Genomic DNA, 16,055 nt, shown 5'->3' with positions numbered 1-16,055 from the left:
GGTATTCACGTCTCACTAATCAAACAGAGCTCGATCGCCATACTTGTTTGCGCACTTTTACAAAACCAATTTAACCAAAATGTTCCTGTTCATTTGCTATAAGAATCGTTTTGTAAAAAATGTTAGTATTTAAAAGCTGTTCTTAGCCTTTCTAGGAAACGTTTGCGGCTGATTGGATTTGTTTGGTTCTTTGCTTAGTTCCGTTGATATTCGTTTTCAGTACCTACTTACACTATACTGGCGAGCGTCGACTGTGAAACTTGCACAATTTGCACCTTATTTCTTCTATTTCCAATTTTATCCATTTAATTGCATTCATAATAAGGATTTCTATTTTTATACAAACCGAGTAAGTCTGGATCTTTATTCCTTTAAAATTAGAGTTTAAATGTCCAGTTATTTTGAATTTACACGCTTTTTTTATACCTGATTTTAAGATCTGCGACGTTGAAAAGACTTCTTCTTCTATATAACCAATTGAATCTTTATTAAAGTTGAAAAAATTTAGCAAAATAATTTTCTACTATTATGGTTTTATTAAAATGTAATATTAAAATTACACCTCACCTTCCTAATTTATAATTTATGCATAATTTCTTAATATATTTAGCGTATTCGTTACGTCAATATAATATTATATATCAATATAATATTTTGGTTTCCCTGCAGATACATAAGTCTCGTATGAGTGAATTTTTGGTTTCTGGATTTAAATCGGTGAAACATCACCGATTAAAGTAATGTTAATGTACTTGGATTAAATAAAAACATAAATTTTACTGATTCCGTGCTCGTATTGTCGCAAGTTTAGGAATTCTCAAGGTGAATGATGAATTAAGTCAAATATAAAACATACCTATTAAATTAATGTACACGTACGTTGCACACATCAATCTGATAGAAAAGATTGCAAGCGCCTGCTTCAAAACGTATAGCAATAATACACAAATGATGCATTGATGCGTATTTGCTAACTGCTCAATTTGATGGTATTTTCTTCATACAACTTTTGACGTATCATAATGTAGTCGCACTTTTAGTAAAATTAGTTTAATGATGTAGTATAATAAGTATATACTGATCCGACGTCTTAACCTAGTTTTGAAAATATAAAGAAGGTTAAATATATGCATAATCATCATTAATAAGTTATTTGGGGAGCCTTGAAAATTTTATCAAAACTCAATTAAACCGTGAAAGGCTCTGTTCAAAGGAATCCCGCTAAAACAAAGAACTTACTAAGCCATTACTCGTTATTAATCGTAGTGAAATTCTTTCAGCAATGAAGCTCTCTAGCTTAGGACTCTAATGGTCCAAGAAATAATTTATTTCTTGTTCTTAAGAAATATTAATTACGTTAGAATTATAAAGAATTTCGTTTGACTAATTGTCACATCTTTATGTGCAAGGTTATAATAATTTTCACAGTGTTTTGTGAGTTGTGAGGTCAAATAAATAAAAACAAGATAAAAAACAGACACAATTTACGACATCATTATCATCATCATCATCAGCCCTTACATGTTCCCACTGCTGGGACACAGGCCTCCTATGAGGGTTCAGGCCATAATCCACCACGCTGGCCAATTTACGACATATCACCACTTATTTCTTAACTTGTTTATTAAATATTTAGATTAGTCACAGCTTCTTGTACCGTCTCATTATGACAAATTAGGCTCATCAGGTTAACTATTACTTTAATTGAGCCAATGTTAGCCTCCATTAAAGATTAATTTTCACATTTAAAACGCATAATATTCTTAAAATTACAGTTAAATTAAAAAAAATATATTATTGTTCGAAGGGTTGTTTATAAATTGTGTGATTCTTCTCAAACGTATATTCATAACACGTGTTAATTTTAATCGTAGGAAATTTACTCATAAAAATTTAGAGGTACAATGTTTCATGCGTATTGGAAGTCTTTAGTGTAACTGTTTTTGGCAATACAGTACAGTACTGTTCTAAAATGTTCGATCGTGATGGTGTGAGGATTACGGATTTGCTGAATGCCTACGTTCCGAGGACGGTATTTACACGATCGTCGACGCTGACATGCAGATAAATTGTAAATTCTTCGAATTCAGTGCCGTTCAAATAGCAACTGTATATCTTCGATGTAGGAAATAATTTCATTTAACTATTATAACGTCATTAAATACTGAATTATATGTTGACCAAATATTTTGTATCAGAAAAGATACTCAGATACTCCATTTTTTTACATTTCAGGTAAATCCCTGCTACCAATATCCAAATTCATGATTTCATATTCAACAATTATGTAGCGAAGTCCTCTCGTTAACTTGATGGAAGTTTATTTAGCATAATTTTATTGTAACTAATCTAAATTATACATTCACATGTCATATACTCTCTACAAAGCTTGCACGTTTCAGATTTTCATTGAAGTTGTTTGAAGGCTTTTATTAAACAAATACTCTAATTGTATTCTGTGTGACGACATTTGTTCAGACTAAAATATTATTGTATTTAACTTTTCCTTTCTAAACCGTTTGATTTGATCGATGAAAATTTGTACACTTACAAAAAAAAAATTCATATAAGAGTTCACTTAAAAAGCGTTATGGAAAATGGCTCGACTCTAACTTCATCTTAAAACTAGTTCATATGTAAAATATAAGATTTATAACTTAATCGTTATAATTCGTCAAATAAAATGCAATGCAAAAGAACATTAAACAATTATTGAATATTCATGTGTGTATATGCGTGTGTTTGTGTATAGGTGTGTGGGAAAGTATTTCTTTAAATAAACCGTGTATTGTTGATTACTTTGGTACGAATATATAGTAATATATTCGTAGTCTTATTTAGTGTCTACAAGGTAGTAACCTTGTAACAACTAAGTCCAAAATTTTTGTTTTCTTGACATCTGAGATATTTTATAATTAAAAAAAAACACTTCAAAATGTAAAATGCACATATTTTCCGGATAATAAAATATTATGATGATTGATTGATGTAATTGTCACAAAAGTAAATAAAGCAATTACTATATATTAATTTTTTCTACCCTCGAAAAATACCGAATTACATAATGGCAAAATTGACTTCAATATTTTTTAATGCATAACAAATTACAGTTTTGATCTACAATTTTGTCTTAAATTATAATAATACAGTAAGTTTGAAGTCATTAATTTGAATTCAGTAGGTATATTTGCCATTATACCATGGTATTACGTTACGAATATTGATACTTGCACAAAATATAATTGGTATCTTAAAGTCATAGCTCCTCATTATTAGTATAACATACATAACATAAACGTTATGAAAAATTGTGTGATGTAAACGTTAGCTTGGGACTTAATTACTGCGGTGTGATGACTAAAATGATGACATGTAACTTGTTGAACAAATACGTATTTCACATGCTTGGGAGTACGGGAATACCCAAACATAGTAAGTGATATGTGTTGTATTAGTAAGATATGTTATGAATAAATATATAAACATAGTTGATTAAATTATTCTGTGACTACAATTTGAAATTTTTATATCATAGCGGGCAACTGAGTTGGTAGTTCGCCGCATGGTAAGCGAAGATTGTATGTGGAAGTCCCCCACAGAAAACCGGCGTGATATAGCATACTTCTCTATTTAATTCGGTGAGTGGGAGAGCTGGAGGCCCATATCCTCTTCCGTACCCTTCCCAGTCCTTACCTTTATTCCTCTCATATATAGATACGCATTAACAAAAAAAAAATCTTTAAAATCACAAAGGTTTAAGAACATAATATCAAGGGATATGTACCATGACACTACAATACGAGTCTATATTTAGAGAACATCCAATGTTCTATACTATAATGACGAATAACCTTTATTATCTAAATAAGAACAAGGAAAATGACCTATTACTAGCTCTATGAATAATGGAAGTGGAATATTTGTTTCTTGGAAAGGCTGAATAAACACAGGTAACAAGGTATGTATCATGATCACTGAACGTAACGATCAAACGAAACATAATGAGAATGGAATAATGTTTTAATTAACATTTTATAATGAATGTTTCAATGCATATTTATAACAATAACTCGCGGCCTGTGTAATTTGATACATATGATGGATAAATAAATATTTTTACGCAAAAACTTACCAATGTTCATATTTGTTTCTGAGTCGACTAAATAATGTAATCAATACAAATTTTATGTAAATTAGATTAGATCATATCTTTGAAAGATATAGAGATCTTTGAAATGGCGAAAAATTAAACTAAGCATTTGTCATTGTTGATTACTTCAAGTGTTTTATGTGTTACATTGTTATCTACCTGAATTGTATTTGTTAAATATGCCGAAAGCTATTCAAAATGATGCCCGGTGTATTATTCTTAAAGTTATACTGAACGAAGGCGGCACCCTTCATTTCAGAGATAAGTTGATGGCACAGTACCTACATCCATAGTAGAGTAGGATATATACAACAGACATAATATACGTAATCTATGCCTAAAAAGTAAATAAAGTGTAATAAAACTAAAAACACTGATATAATAGATAGATAGATTTATATATATATATATATCAACCAAATAGTCTCACTTGCTCTTATACAGACTCGTGTGGTATAGAAACGAAACTTAAGAAAATAAATTAATCTTAGTGATCCCAATCAGGAGAATAAGATAAACTCATGAAATTGTTGTACTAATGTATAAATATATAATGTTCTTTAAAAGTGGGTCAATTTCGATTCTAAAGGAATCGGTTACATACAAACATTATATAGGAACAGCTGATAAAAAAAATTAAATAGGATGACGATGAGTGACCACCAGCTTTCGAATAAAAAAAATCGGTTCACCCAGTCAATCTCAAATTCTGAGGTAACATATACAAAAAAAACACAATCGAATTATTATCAATCTTTCTCTTGTTTAATCCGGTGAAAAATTAAACATAAAAACTAATTAATAAATCGAATGTAAACCTGTTTTATAAATACTCATATCAAGAACTTTGCAAGCTTCCTTCTGATGTAATTAAAATAGTTGTTCAACTAGGCGACATATTCCACGAAACAACACCTTTAAACCAGAAAATGGATGAAATAGAGAAGTTGTTAAAAGAAATACGACATTTCTCATCTCTGTTTATTACCGTACATTAGTTATACAGCTTCCGTACTGTCGTTTCGGTATGAAATGGGAACTAATGAGATTTTGATGTTTTTTTGACTGAGTTTTTATTTTTCTCAACACTGGCATTCTATAGGACGTCCTTCATCTGTTTTACTAACTTACTTTTAAGAATTGACCACATTACCTTATAATTTCTTAAAAATACTTTATACTTTTATTTTGAATTTTAGTAACCTTTATATAATTATTAGCATATAAATTGCGTACCTATATAAAATTCTAACAAACAATTATACTACCTAGCCTAGCCTACCAACATTATTTTACATTGTAACTCTGATGTTAAACATATCACGCTATTCCACAAAAAGAATAAAAAACGAATAGCAAATGTAAAACACTAAATATATAATATATTCGCATAAACCTCTCCGTGATACACATGATTAACGAACTATATCACACTATGCAAACATCGAACAATCAAATGTGGTTATATCATTATACGATTGTTTCAAAGACAGTATTTCTCTGAGAATAATTTCTTAGAATATGTCAAGTTAAACAGATTGAGTACATTCATATGAAATTTGTTTAACGGACTGCTAATGCAAATTTTTAAACATGTTATGTAGGTATTCTGACCTTTCCAAATGGTTTTTATTTATAAATTGCAGTGGATAAGTTGAAGCATTAGTATGAATATTGAATGATACTCGACATTACTATAAAATACATTATTTATGCAATTACCTATGCGTATGTCAATCTTTAAAGGAATAATAATCATCATTATCATCATCATCAGCCCATATATGTTCCCACTGCAGGGACACAGGCCTCCTATGAGGTTTCAAGACATATTCCACTACGCTCGCCAAGTGCGGTTTGTCAGATGTCGTCGAACTTTTGATCCTTGGACATATTTCCTGACGATGTTTTCCTTCACCGTTTAAAGCAGTGGTGATGTTATCTACACCCACAGATAAATTGAAAAATCAATTTATTTCCTGTACGCCCACCTGGTCTTGAACCCCGATTTATCGATTTTGAAGTCCGAGGTTCTCACCACTGAGCCACTACTGCTTAAAGGAATAATGTTAAAGGAATAATAATAGTGTCTATTCGTATTGATACATGTCCTTCATTTAAGCAGATAAAAAATCTCAATCAATAGATAGATAATATGTTATATTTGATGCCTGTAATTGGGGCATAATATTCATTCCCGAAACTATTTATCGAATAGGAATAATTATTTTATGATAAATTATAACTCTCAAGGAATTTTATAATCGAGAAAATGTTAAAGCCTAGGTGTAGAAACGTTTTGTTGGTTTTCCAATGTATAAAAAATTGGCAATGTAAGTAAGATAAGGATTGAAACACTAAATTAAAATTGTTTTTTTTCATATTTTTTTCGTTTAATAATCTACTTTTTTATTAACATCCTAATTTTAAAATCATATTTTTCAATGACAATTACAATGATATTTTTGCTACATACTAGATAAAATTCTGACCCAGAATGAATAATGCTAGTAAAAACATTACGATAATTTCGCCAAAATTTACGTCAATTGTCTATTTTACGAATGATTCAAATAGAACGCGAAATGAAAAATGTGCCTACGCATTGATAACAATGCAATACATAATAAATATTATAACGAACATGATATCCCATTTACGCGTGTGCGTTCACATCGATCGGTTGTATGCAATAATAATTCATTTATGTAGTGGGAACGTGTATGTTTTCGTGAGCTGACTTTCTGTGAATAGTGACTTTTCATTAAGAATTGGTTTAGGTAAGGCTCAAATAGTTTAATAAGATTTACACATCTTACAATATTAGAACAGGCATTTGATTCACGTATATTTTGTAACTTTTAGTTATATATGTCACCGTAAAATTTTAATTTATCGTAAAAGTTTCATAACGTTATGCTTATAATTCAATCCACAATTTTTCAGTAGATTATAATTTATCGATGCGACACCATTCAATTGTGAAATGGGCATATGAAATGATGTTTTTTTCAAATTATTTCGTTTAATTAGGTTTCGCTAGGTTCGTTTTAAATTCAAACTATATTAATATCGGAGATATATTATAAACATGACATTTCAGTGTAACATGTGTCACTGAAGCAATTAATTTACGAAGTAAAAGATTAAACTTGGCCATCAAAACTAAATATTTGATTAAAGGCTACTATGCGTTGATTATTTAACAAAGAATTTTCCCTCGACTCTATCCTATTATATATAGGCAAATAATTGTGAAGTCATCGAATCATTATCGTACAAACATTCATTACAAATCCTTATAGAAAGCTGATAAAGAAATCAGTGTTTTGGATATAAGATCTGATATGAAAATACAAAATAGTAACCAACCAAATATATGTGGTATAATTATTTAAATATTTATGATTATAATTAAACAATGTATTAACTCATGTTTGGCTTATGTTCCGTCTTTATGCAAGTTTATCATTAACCTTACTATAGTAGGCGTAGTAGAAAATAATTACATCAATGATATGTTTATTTTGCTTCCTTGCCTTTAATTTACCTTGTCCTACGTAATGTTGCCATTTAGGGTTACGAATTTATTTGCGCATGAACAACATGAATAATTTGAGAACAGATACATTAATCGAACAGGTAGATTATTTATAAACTAAATGATACCTGTTCACATCACCGCGGTGATGGTTACACTGTGTAAAGTCATTAGAACCTTTTTAAATCCTACTGTTCCAAAATCTTCATAACTCGAAATACTGTATTATTGAAGTCTCAACCTCCATTGCTCAAAATCTAAACCCACTATCAGTCGAAAGTATGAAAGCAATTATTTTCCTCCTAAAAATCAAATTTTAGCTCTGTATCTCGAATTATGAGTATTTATTTTACCTTTCTTATTCAAAATAAACAAAAATTATTTCTTGATGCCGATTGAAAATGCACCTTAAACTTAACGTATCACGTAAACTTCCATAACTTGAGGAACGACATAATAAATAAGAAATAAAATCTGATATCTGTATTTCGCATTTTCATTCTCTCCATTTAAAAAAAAACTCAAGTAAATTTACTGTTCAGTTGAAAACTGAATTATTAAATTCTTAGTATTCAGTAAATTCTCTCTGTAATTAAAAATATAATTACTGTTATTATATCCTTAAAAGCTATTATTTTGCGTAAACAATTTGAGATGGATAATTACATTTGAGTTATTCACAGATCTCCGTTCAGAAACTGTCCTAAAACATGATATTTTATCATTATCTTTTACAAGCTATCATTTAAAATAAAGAAAAAACGTCATGCTATTTACAAAATAATTATCAAGTTAATATAAATGAAATCTAAATGACATAAATATTGATCGCGATTATTGTGGTCAAAATAGATACATAGATTATAATAAAACCACAAGACCAAGAAACAAAAGAAGGCACAAAACCATAATCCAGTTTTCATGGTTAGATTTATAGCACAGTGTAACTACACGCCCCCGGTACTAAATTGCGTTACTATGTCATAACATAGGAAGCAAATCTAGAAAAAGAGTATAAACAAATATAAAAATTAATTTCAATCGTTGCTAAGAAGACACGATTATTTTAATTTTTAATACATTAGTTTCATTAAAAACAACCGATAATTATCAATTATTATTATCAAAATTTGTGAGCGTTTGAATTAAAACAATTGACCCTTTATTATTTGGAGTGATGTTATTTTAATGTTTATCTTTGCTTACGCAATGCGAGATCAAGTACAACAATACGATTTATCAGAATTCCTTTAAATCTATGCCACCAGTCTCAAGTTCCAGAATAAACATTTCAACACATCTCTTATAATTTATTTACAAACTCTCATCAATTACGCACTCAATAAATTTCTCGATACATATATGGAATAAATAAATGATAATAATGTAATAAATAATTATAAGAAGCAATTCACAAATAAACTTGAAATAATAGGTACACATCTCACCTCTTATTTATTCAATCAAAATGAATGAATATGTTACGGTAATTTGCATAAATAAATTAGTTTTAACTAGTTAATTACGAATAAAACTAGTTTACAAAGTGTATAAGTGAGCACCTATCCATCCATCTCGCTGACTACCATAAACGTTCTAAAAAATTAGAAAAATAGTCCCTATTTGAAAAATATGTCTAATATTAACAAACTTTTCGTTTTATTATAACCAATCGAACATTGGTTAAGATTAGTTCTACGCCTCAACCTCCGAAGGACCAAGTTACCGTATACAGTTATACGCAATACAATTTTTACATTTGTAAATTCCACATACTCATTATAAGCATCTCACAAATTTTTTCATACGTCGACGTTATACTTTGTTATATCTTTCCGTGCTAATTGATTAGATATTAGATATGGTTAGCTTGCGTGATAAATACCATGCAAGTCCAAAGTCTAATGGACATCAATATGAAAAAATATTACATCTGCATATTTCTCTATTATCACATTTTCGTCAATAAATATTGTAATATCTAGAGTCAATAGATTTATAAAATGCTTAAATAGTATGTCAAAATACCAATCGCAAAGATATAAATTTAAAAATAAATCTATCATAATACTTTTAGAAAATACTCACATGAAAAAAATTAAGGACATATAAAGAAACAGGAAGAATGTCGAAGAAAAATTCATTAGCGTTCCCAAGGACGGAGAAGAGGATAAAATTAGTGCCTCCTGATGGGGGCTGGGGATGGATGATTCTACTAGGCACAGGACTTTCCAATGTAAGTAAACATGTCTATTATTTATTAATCAGTGGGGAGTTCAATAATAGAAATGACTATAGTACATACACATAATAAATAATACAAACAGACAATTAGTCAAGAGCGTAAATACAGGACTATGAATATCGACGCTTCTAGCGCACTGGCCATGCTTTTTTGTTATACTGCTATGTTTAACATTGACCTTTGCCACAATCTCAATTTTTACTTTTATTTGAAATGGTTGTTAGTAATAATATCATAGACATACTTTAAATAAATTACGGCTGTTTTCAGCACTATGATATTTCATTGAAATTAAATATTCTTTGAAAACTTTCGGTGAATTAATTGATAATGTTTCTAACGATTTCAATATGTTCATTATACCTTGAAATTGACACTCTTTGTATCAGATATGAAGTAATCCAATCTTTTTTAAATATTATCTATGGTGATTCATAAATATCTAGATTAAAATATTAGTGTTAATAATTTTGAATAAAAATTCCGATTGTATTAATTTATTATTAGTAATTAAATGAGGATGAACTTTTATTTTAGATTTTCAATCAGTCTATGTTGTCCCTCTTCAGCTTGCTATACGGAGATGCTCTGGAAGCAATGGGACACAAGACGCAAGGAGCAGCGATAGTCCTCAGTGTTATGCTTTTTGTATCGAATTTCGGTGGTCCGATCGCCGGTGTTCTAGTTAAATTGACGTCAGCCAGATTCGTGTGCGTCACTGGAGCTGTATTTTGCACCACAGGAATATTCTTTAGTGGATTTTCAACAAACATAGTGCACTTGATTTTAACTTACGGTATACTTTTAGGTAAGTTTGTGTATAAAATTATTGAACAATTCTTCAATTTTCCGCACTAGAGATTAAACTCTAGACAGCCTGACACGGCCATCATGGCATTAAAAATTTTCTCAATGTGATTCCTAATATTACTTGATAATACATTTTTATGTATTTATTACTCTCATAGTTATATTCTAAAAGGTAGAAATATCCCCATCTCTTGTATAAAATATTATAAATAGGTTAATTGATATGTTACATAGATAGATGATGATATTATTCAATTGGAGTGGAATCTAACTCTTAGTCACTGAACAATTTTTGAGATATTGAACGTTCTTTTCTCAGTCATAGGCTGAAACATTATGGTTATATTACACACGACTGTAAAACAAAATTCTATGTGATTGCATAACACCAACATAAATTTATCATATGTAAAAATTAATTGATAAAAACACGTAATTTCATTTCAGGTTTAGGTTTAGGTTTTATTCAAAATGCCGGATTCGTTTCTATCAATAGTTACTTTAAGCTGAAAAAGAGTATTGCAGTCGGAATAGCAATGGCAGGAACCGGCATTGGGCAGACCATAATGCCTCATGTGGTGCGATATCTCTTGGATCATTATGGATTTAGAGGAGCATGTTTACTTCTCTCTTCTCTCAGCTTACATGGGGTGATTGTTTACTTTGATTGTGTCTTAATATTTGCTATTTACTAAATAGATATAATTTTAAAACTTCTGAAAATTTTAGATTTGCGGTACATTGTTAATACAGCCCGTGGAATGGCATATGAAAAAAGTAGAAGAAGAAGTAGTAATTGATGAAAAAATATCGCTATTGGAGAACAATCACAACAGTAATGATGAAGTATACAAGGGTAATAGACGCGCAACTGTCCCGACAATATTGCATGAAAATGGCAAGGAAACAGAAAATTCTCACAAAATATTTCAAAGTCATTCCGAATTACAAGTGCATCAAAATGGTAAAACAAATGGTCATATGAATGGTATGCATTAATTCCATAAAACCTTTTCTTTATTTAACAACCTAATTTAAAAAAAATTGTGCAAATACAGTGTATTGTACCAATTTTTTTTTTAGGACATAACAATCCAGAACCGAAGCAAAACAAAACAATCCTGAGAAAAATATACGATTTGCTTGATATTTCTCTGCTTTCCAATCCACGTTTCTTAAATGTCATACTCGGAACAGCTTTAACATTTATTTCCATCCAAAACTTTAGCATGCTGTACCCACTTTTCCTTCAGGTATTTATTTATAATAACTATATTTATTTTTAATATATTCATTGATGACATTCGAGAAAAATTATTTTTGTATTTATTACAGAAAGTTGTGGGTATGAATAAGCAAGAAACTGCCAACTGCATGTCAGCAGTAGCATTTGCAGATATTATAGGTAGACTTTCATTGCCGCAAGCGCAAGCAAAATTCAAAATATCAGCCAGAATGACGTTGGTATTGACGAGTATTTGGTTACTCGTAATAAGACAAAGTAAGTCTCTATTCTAGAATGGATATAAGGAATTGAATTATTGTTGTCTTAAATGTTATACCTTAAACAAACAAAATGTAAATTTAGATTTTCTGTTCCTATTCATTTTCGATCATTAAATCGAAAAATTCCATACATAGGGTACATATTTTCACGTAGTGCGATATGGGATTAATCTAATCAGTCTGCATGTCCTTTGCCTTGATAAAGCATTTATATTTGATCTTTTTTACAGTTTTAGCGTATCAAACAGATATGTTCGTTTTGCTTGCTATGTCATCACTATATGGCTTTGGGAGAAGTATGGTCATTGTATCTAGGAATATAGCAATCTCAGAACAATGTAGAATGGATCAAGTAGCGTCAGCTGTAGGTCTAGGGATGTTAAGTATGGGAATCATCGTCCCACCGATGGGCTATTTCCTGGGCTGGATAAGAGACTATACTGGCAGTTACATAATTTGCATCACTGCACAAAACGCTATACTAGTACTATTTCTAATCATGTGGATACCGGATATGCTACATCAATATTACCAAGATAGGAAAAAGAATAAAAGTATAGAAGAAGAGATGCAGATGACGTAAGGCGCAAATACTAGATGAATTCACGCAGACTGTGATATTAATAAGCCAAATGAAACAAGACTAGCATAATTGTGAAGTAAAAGGCTGCATAATTGTTGAATATATGAGGCCCTACCAAGAGAAGTTGGCTGTGATGTTTTCAAATGTATACGTGTACAATGTAACTTAGTTTACACCAGTTAGCATTTATAACATTGAGACTGATGTAGTAATTTGTGTGAAAGGAGGACATAATTAATATATTAATTTAATTTACTAAGTGTACGTTATTTCTAGTCTAAGTAATAAATTATTTTGTTTATGTTCGTTCTATTTTATTATTATCGAGAGATTTTCGTATATTTGTTTAAAAATAAATTTCTCTTGAATTTTAACAATCCATTATATTAAGTGGGCTAACAGAAATATTTTAAATCTATACAAAAATTAAATACTACATTTTGGAATAAAGGAAACCCAAATTAATTACTATTGATCATGTTAGCTTCATCGCTATTATAAAACACATGAATAAGTATCATAACTATCCAGAATAATAGAATGGAAAACATACAACAGGCATTTAAATTAATGAAAAATTAATTACCGTTATAAACCAAGATGTTAGACATCTTCATCTCATCGTGTGTGTGTTGCCGGCCTTAAAGTATATTACTGTTAAAAAGAGAGCATTGTGATATAGTTTACAAAAGTTAAACCAAATGATTAGTTCGGAAATTTAGTAATTAGGTAATTCAGTAAGAGACGCTGGTAAGCCGCACGCGGCACGCCTGACCGTCAGCGCCTCCCCGTTCACCTGCATACGGATGGAAGCGATTTACCATAGACATAACATGAATGGTAAAATAACGTAAACGCTGTTACCACACATGGAAATTCACAATGCCTGAACTGATACCCAGATTCCCACAGGCACATATCATCGATTAGATAATGCTGATATAGATAATATAGATAAACGACGTAATTTACAATTTTTTTGGTAAAATAATTCATATTGACATTTTATGCATACTTCAATAATTACGACAGGATCTCCATATTGAATTTAGTACAGATACTTAATCAGTCTGAATTTAATGGAACAAATTGAAAATTCTGTTTTGTCTTATAAAGATTCACTCTCATAGTACAGTTCACGTTTAAAAGCTAAATGCAAACTCGCATAATGTTTGTGCACAAGGTCTTCAAACAGAAGTCGTGTAACAAACGATGTCAGATTTTGATAACGACCTGCAATTAGTCCGAGAGCGGAACTAACAAAGATGGACACTGATGGCACCCTTTAAATCTTGATTAGCCGCTACATCAGCGGAATTTTTGTGATACCTTTGGACTGAGATTTCAATATATTATTTTAAACCTTTTACGGTCTATATTACTTATCAAGTTTTATAACCAAGCAAGCATAATATTTTCTGTTAGAAAATTATTTTTTTTATGTTCAAAAATTATTTAACGGTTTTTGTATATGAGAACAATAAATGAATGAATTTATCGAATGTGGTTTGGATTATTATGTTCAAAATGTAATTACTCACAAGATTGCAATGTTTTGCTCTTAAACGTATTCTATCCCCTTTTCATATTTATCACAGTGATTATATCTATAAAAATTTCTGGAAAATAAGTTACCTAGTATGTTTTCCTCATAGGATTCATTCACAAGAAACTTAATTAAATGAAAATTAATGTTTTGTAATGTAACGCTTCGTACAAGGTGATTTTATGAACATTAATATTCTGTTATATTTTACTTCTTGGAACCTGAGCATGAATTATACATAAATTTTCATAAATTAGTAACTATGAAGATGATGAATATTAGTATTAACTAAACTTAACACAAACAATATTGTTTATATAAAGATGTTTGCGATAATACATCTCTAGATCATTGCACATTGATCATTTTCGACATATCTTAAGATCCTTTAAAGTCAATGAAAAACTTTCCGCTATATTCAAACACAACATTTAATAATCAGCAATCCGAAACATTATATGCAAATAATAGTAGGCGGCACAGATTTATTTGTGTTTAATTTAGCCTGCGCTAAATAAATTCATTGCTACCGTGCAACGAGCACAGCGTAAATCTGTAGGGTGCTTTCGTATATATTTCGAGGAAGTCTAACAGATTATACTCGCAATTTTGTTTACATTGCGACTAGTGCTGAACAATTTTTACGTATCTACATTTATCATGTTAACCGTTTATCACAGTCTAATGATGCAATAAAACTTACGAAATCAAATTATGTTGTTTCATAAAAAATTGAATTACAAGTTGACCTTAGTTAATTGATACAATTAAGATAAATAATTTAGTTTTTTTTCACTTGATCTTATTATTTAATGACATGAAACATTATGTTGTTTTATGTAACCATTGTAAAACAATAAAATAAAAATGATTTTCAATGATTTTGCGAGATTAAAGTTAAAAGAAGAGGGAAAAAGCAAACTTCCATAGATCATAGTAAGTACAGTATCTGGAAGAACGCTCTCATATTACTCATAAAGTCGCTAAACTTTCAATTATAACTTTGCACATAACCTGTAAATAAAAGTGAATAGAGTCCGTTTATTTGGTGGAGTGCGGAATAATTTAGTAAATTCGCTTAGAACGTAACATTCTCCGTTCACTGAGGGAACGTAAAACAAAACTCACGCCAACAAAACCAGTGTGTGCAGTTGAATATAAATCGCTGTATTATATGCAACTGTATCCTGCAAACTAATTACTTATCATATGTTGACTTGCTTTGGAATATAATGGTGACTACGTCACATTAAGAAAGATTATATTTTTTGTCTGCTCTGGCTTAGCCCGTGGAAGAATTATAGCCTACAGCATCAGGGATCACTACCCCGGCCAATGAATTTTTTTGTATTTGGTTCATTTAAGTCCATCAGTGTTTCAGTTACAAACTCCTCAGCTTTATATTATTTATTATATGAAAGCATAATATATTCTGTTGTCTATTCTGTTGTAGTTGTATTTCCAAGTTATTTTATTGTCTACGCTGAAAATTAATAGAAACGATTTATTTTAATGTGTTATAGAAATGGTCTCCTAAAATACAGAAATTACAATTCTTTCACATCTGGCGAGCTGAATCATCTACGAGAAATATAGTCTGTATTGTGTTAAAAGTTAGAGATCTCTACCTAATTTTGCTATCAACATAAAAGTAATTAATTCGCGCGCCCTGCG

The 16,055-nt window shown here is 30.1% G+C and overlaps 1 protein-coding gene across 3 annotated transcripts; it reads left to right on the top strand.

Annotated features, from left to right (window-relative positions):
• The first annotated feature begins 6,792 nt into the window (after window positions 1–6,792).
• LOC119829740 (monocarboxylate transporter 12-B-like) lies at window positions 6,793–13,135 on the top strand. Of its 3 annotated transcripts, none has more exons than XM_038352393.1 (8): window positions 6,793–6,930; window positions 9,769–9,927; window positions 10,474–10,744; window positions 11,194–11,396; window positions 11,476–11,734; window positions 11,830–11,999; window positions 12,082–12,247; window positions 12,483–13,135. In XM_038352393.1, exons 2-8 carry the CDS (start codon window positions 9,817–9,819, stop codon window positions 12,833–12,835), a joined length of 1,533 nt encoding a protein of 510 aa, XP_038208321.1. In that variant the 5' UTR covers window positions 6,793–6,930; window positions 9,769–9,816; the 3' UTR covers window positions 12,836–13,135. The 3 variants fall into 3 exon arrangements, with proteins under 3 accessions (XP_038208321.1, XP_038208322.1, XP_038208323.1); XM_038352394.1 differs by having other exon boundaries at window positions 6,806–6,930; window positions 9,795–9,927; XM_038352395.1 differs by lacking the exon at window positions 6,793–6,930 and having other exon boundaries at window positions 9,790–9,927; window positions 10,506–10,744.
• The last annotated feature ends 2,920 nt before the right edge of the window (window positions 13,136–16,055 follow it).

Source organism: Zerene cesonia, chromosome 10 (genome assembly GCF_012273895.1).
Source record: "Zerene cesonia ecotype Mississippi chromosome 10, Zerene_cesonia_1.1, whole genome shotgun sequence".
In the NCBI taxonomy this organism is placed as follows: Eukaryota; Metazoa; Arthropoda; class Insecta; order Lepidoptera; family Pieridae; genus Zerene; species Zerene cesonia.
This window is presented reverse-complemented; position numbering and strand designations above follow the sequence as displayed.

What these genes read in the sequence shown, in the direction of transcription:
- LOC119829740 (XM_038352393.1), top strand. Translation starts at nt 9,817, where the DNA reads ATGTCGAAGAAAAATTCATTAGCGTTCCCAAGGACGGAGAAGAGGATA. An exon ending in AACTTACGGTATACTTTTAG is followed by an intron (nt 10,745 to 11,193) that starts GTAAGTTTGTGT and finishes ATTTCATTTCAG; the next exon opens with GTTTAGGTTTAGGTTTTATT. An exon ending in TGTACCCACTTTTCCTTCAG is followed by an intron (nt 12,000 to 12,081) that starts GTATTTATTTAT and finishes TATTTATTACAG; the next exon opens with AAAGTTGTGGGTATGAATAA.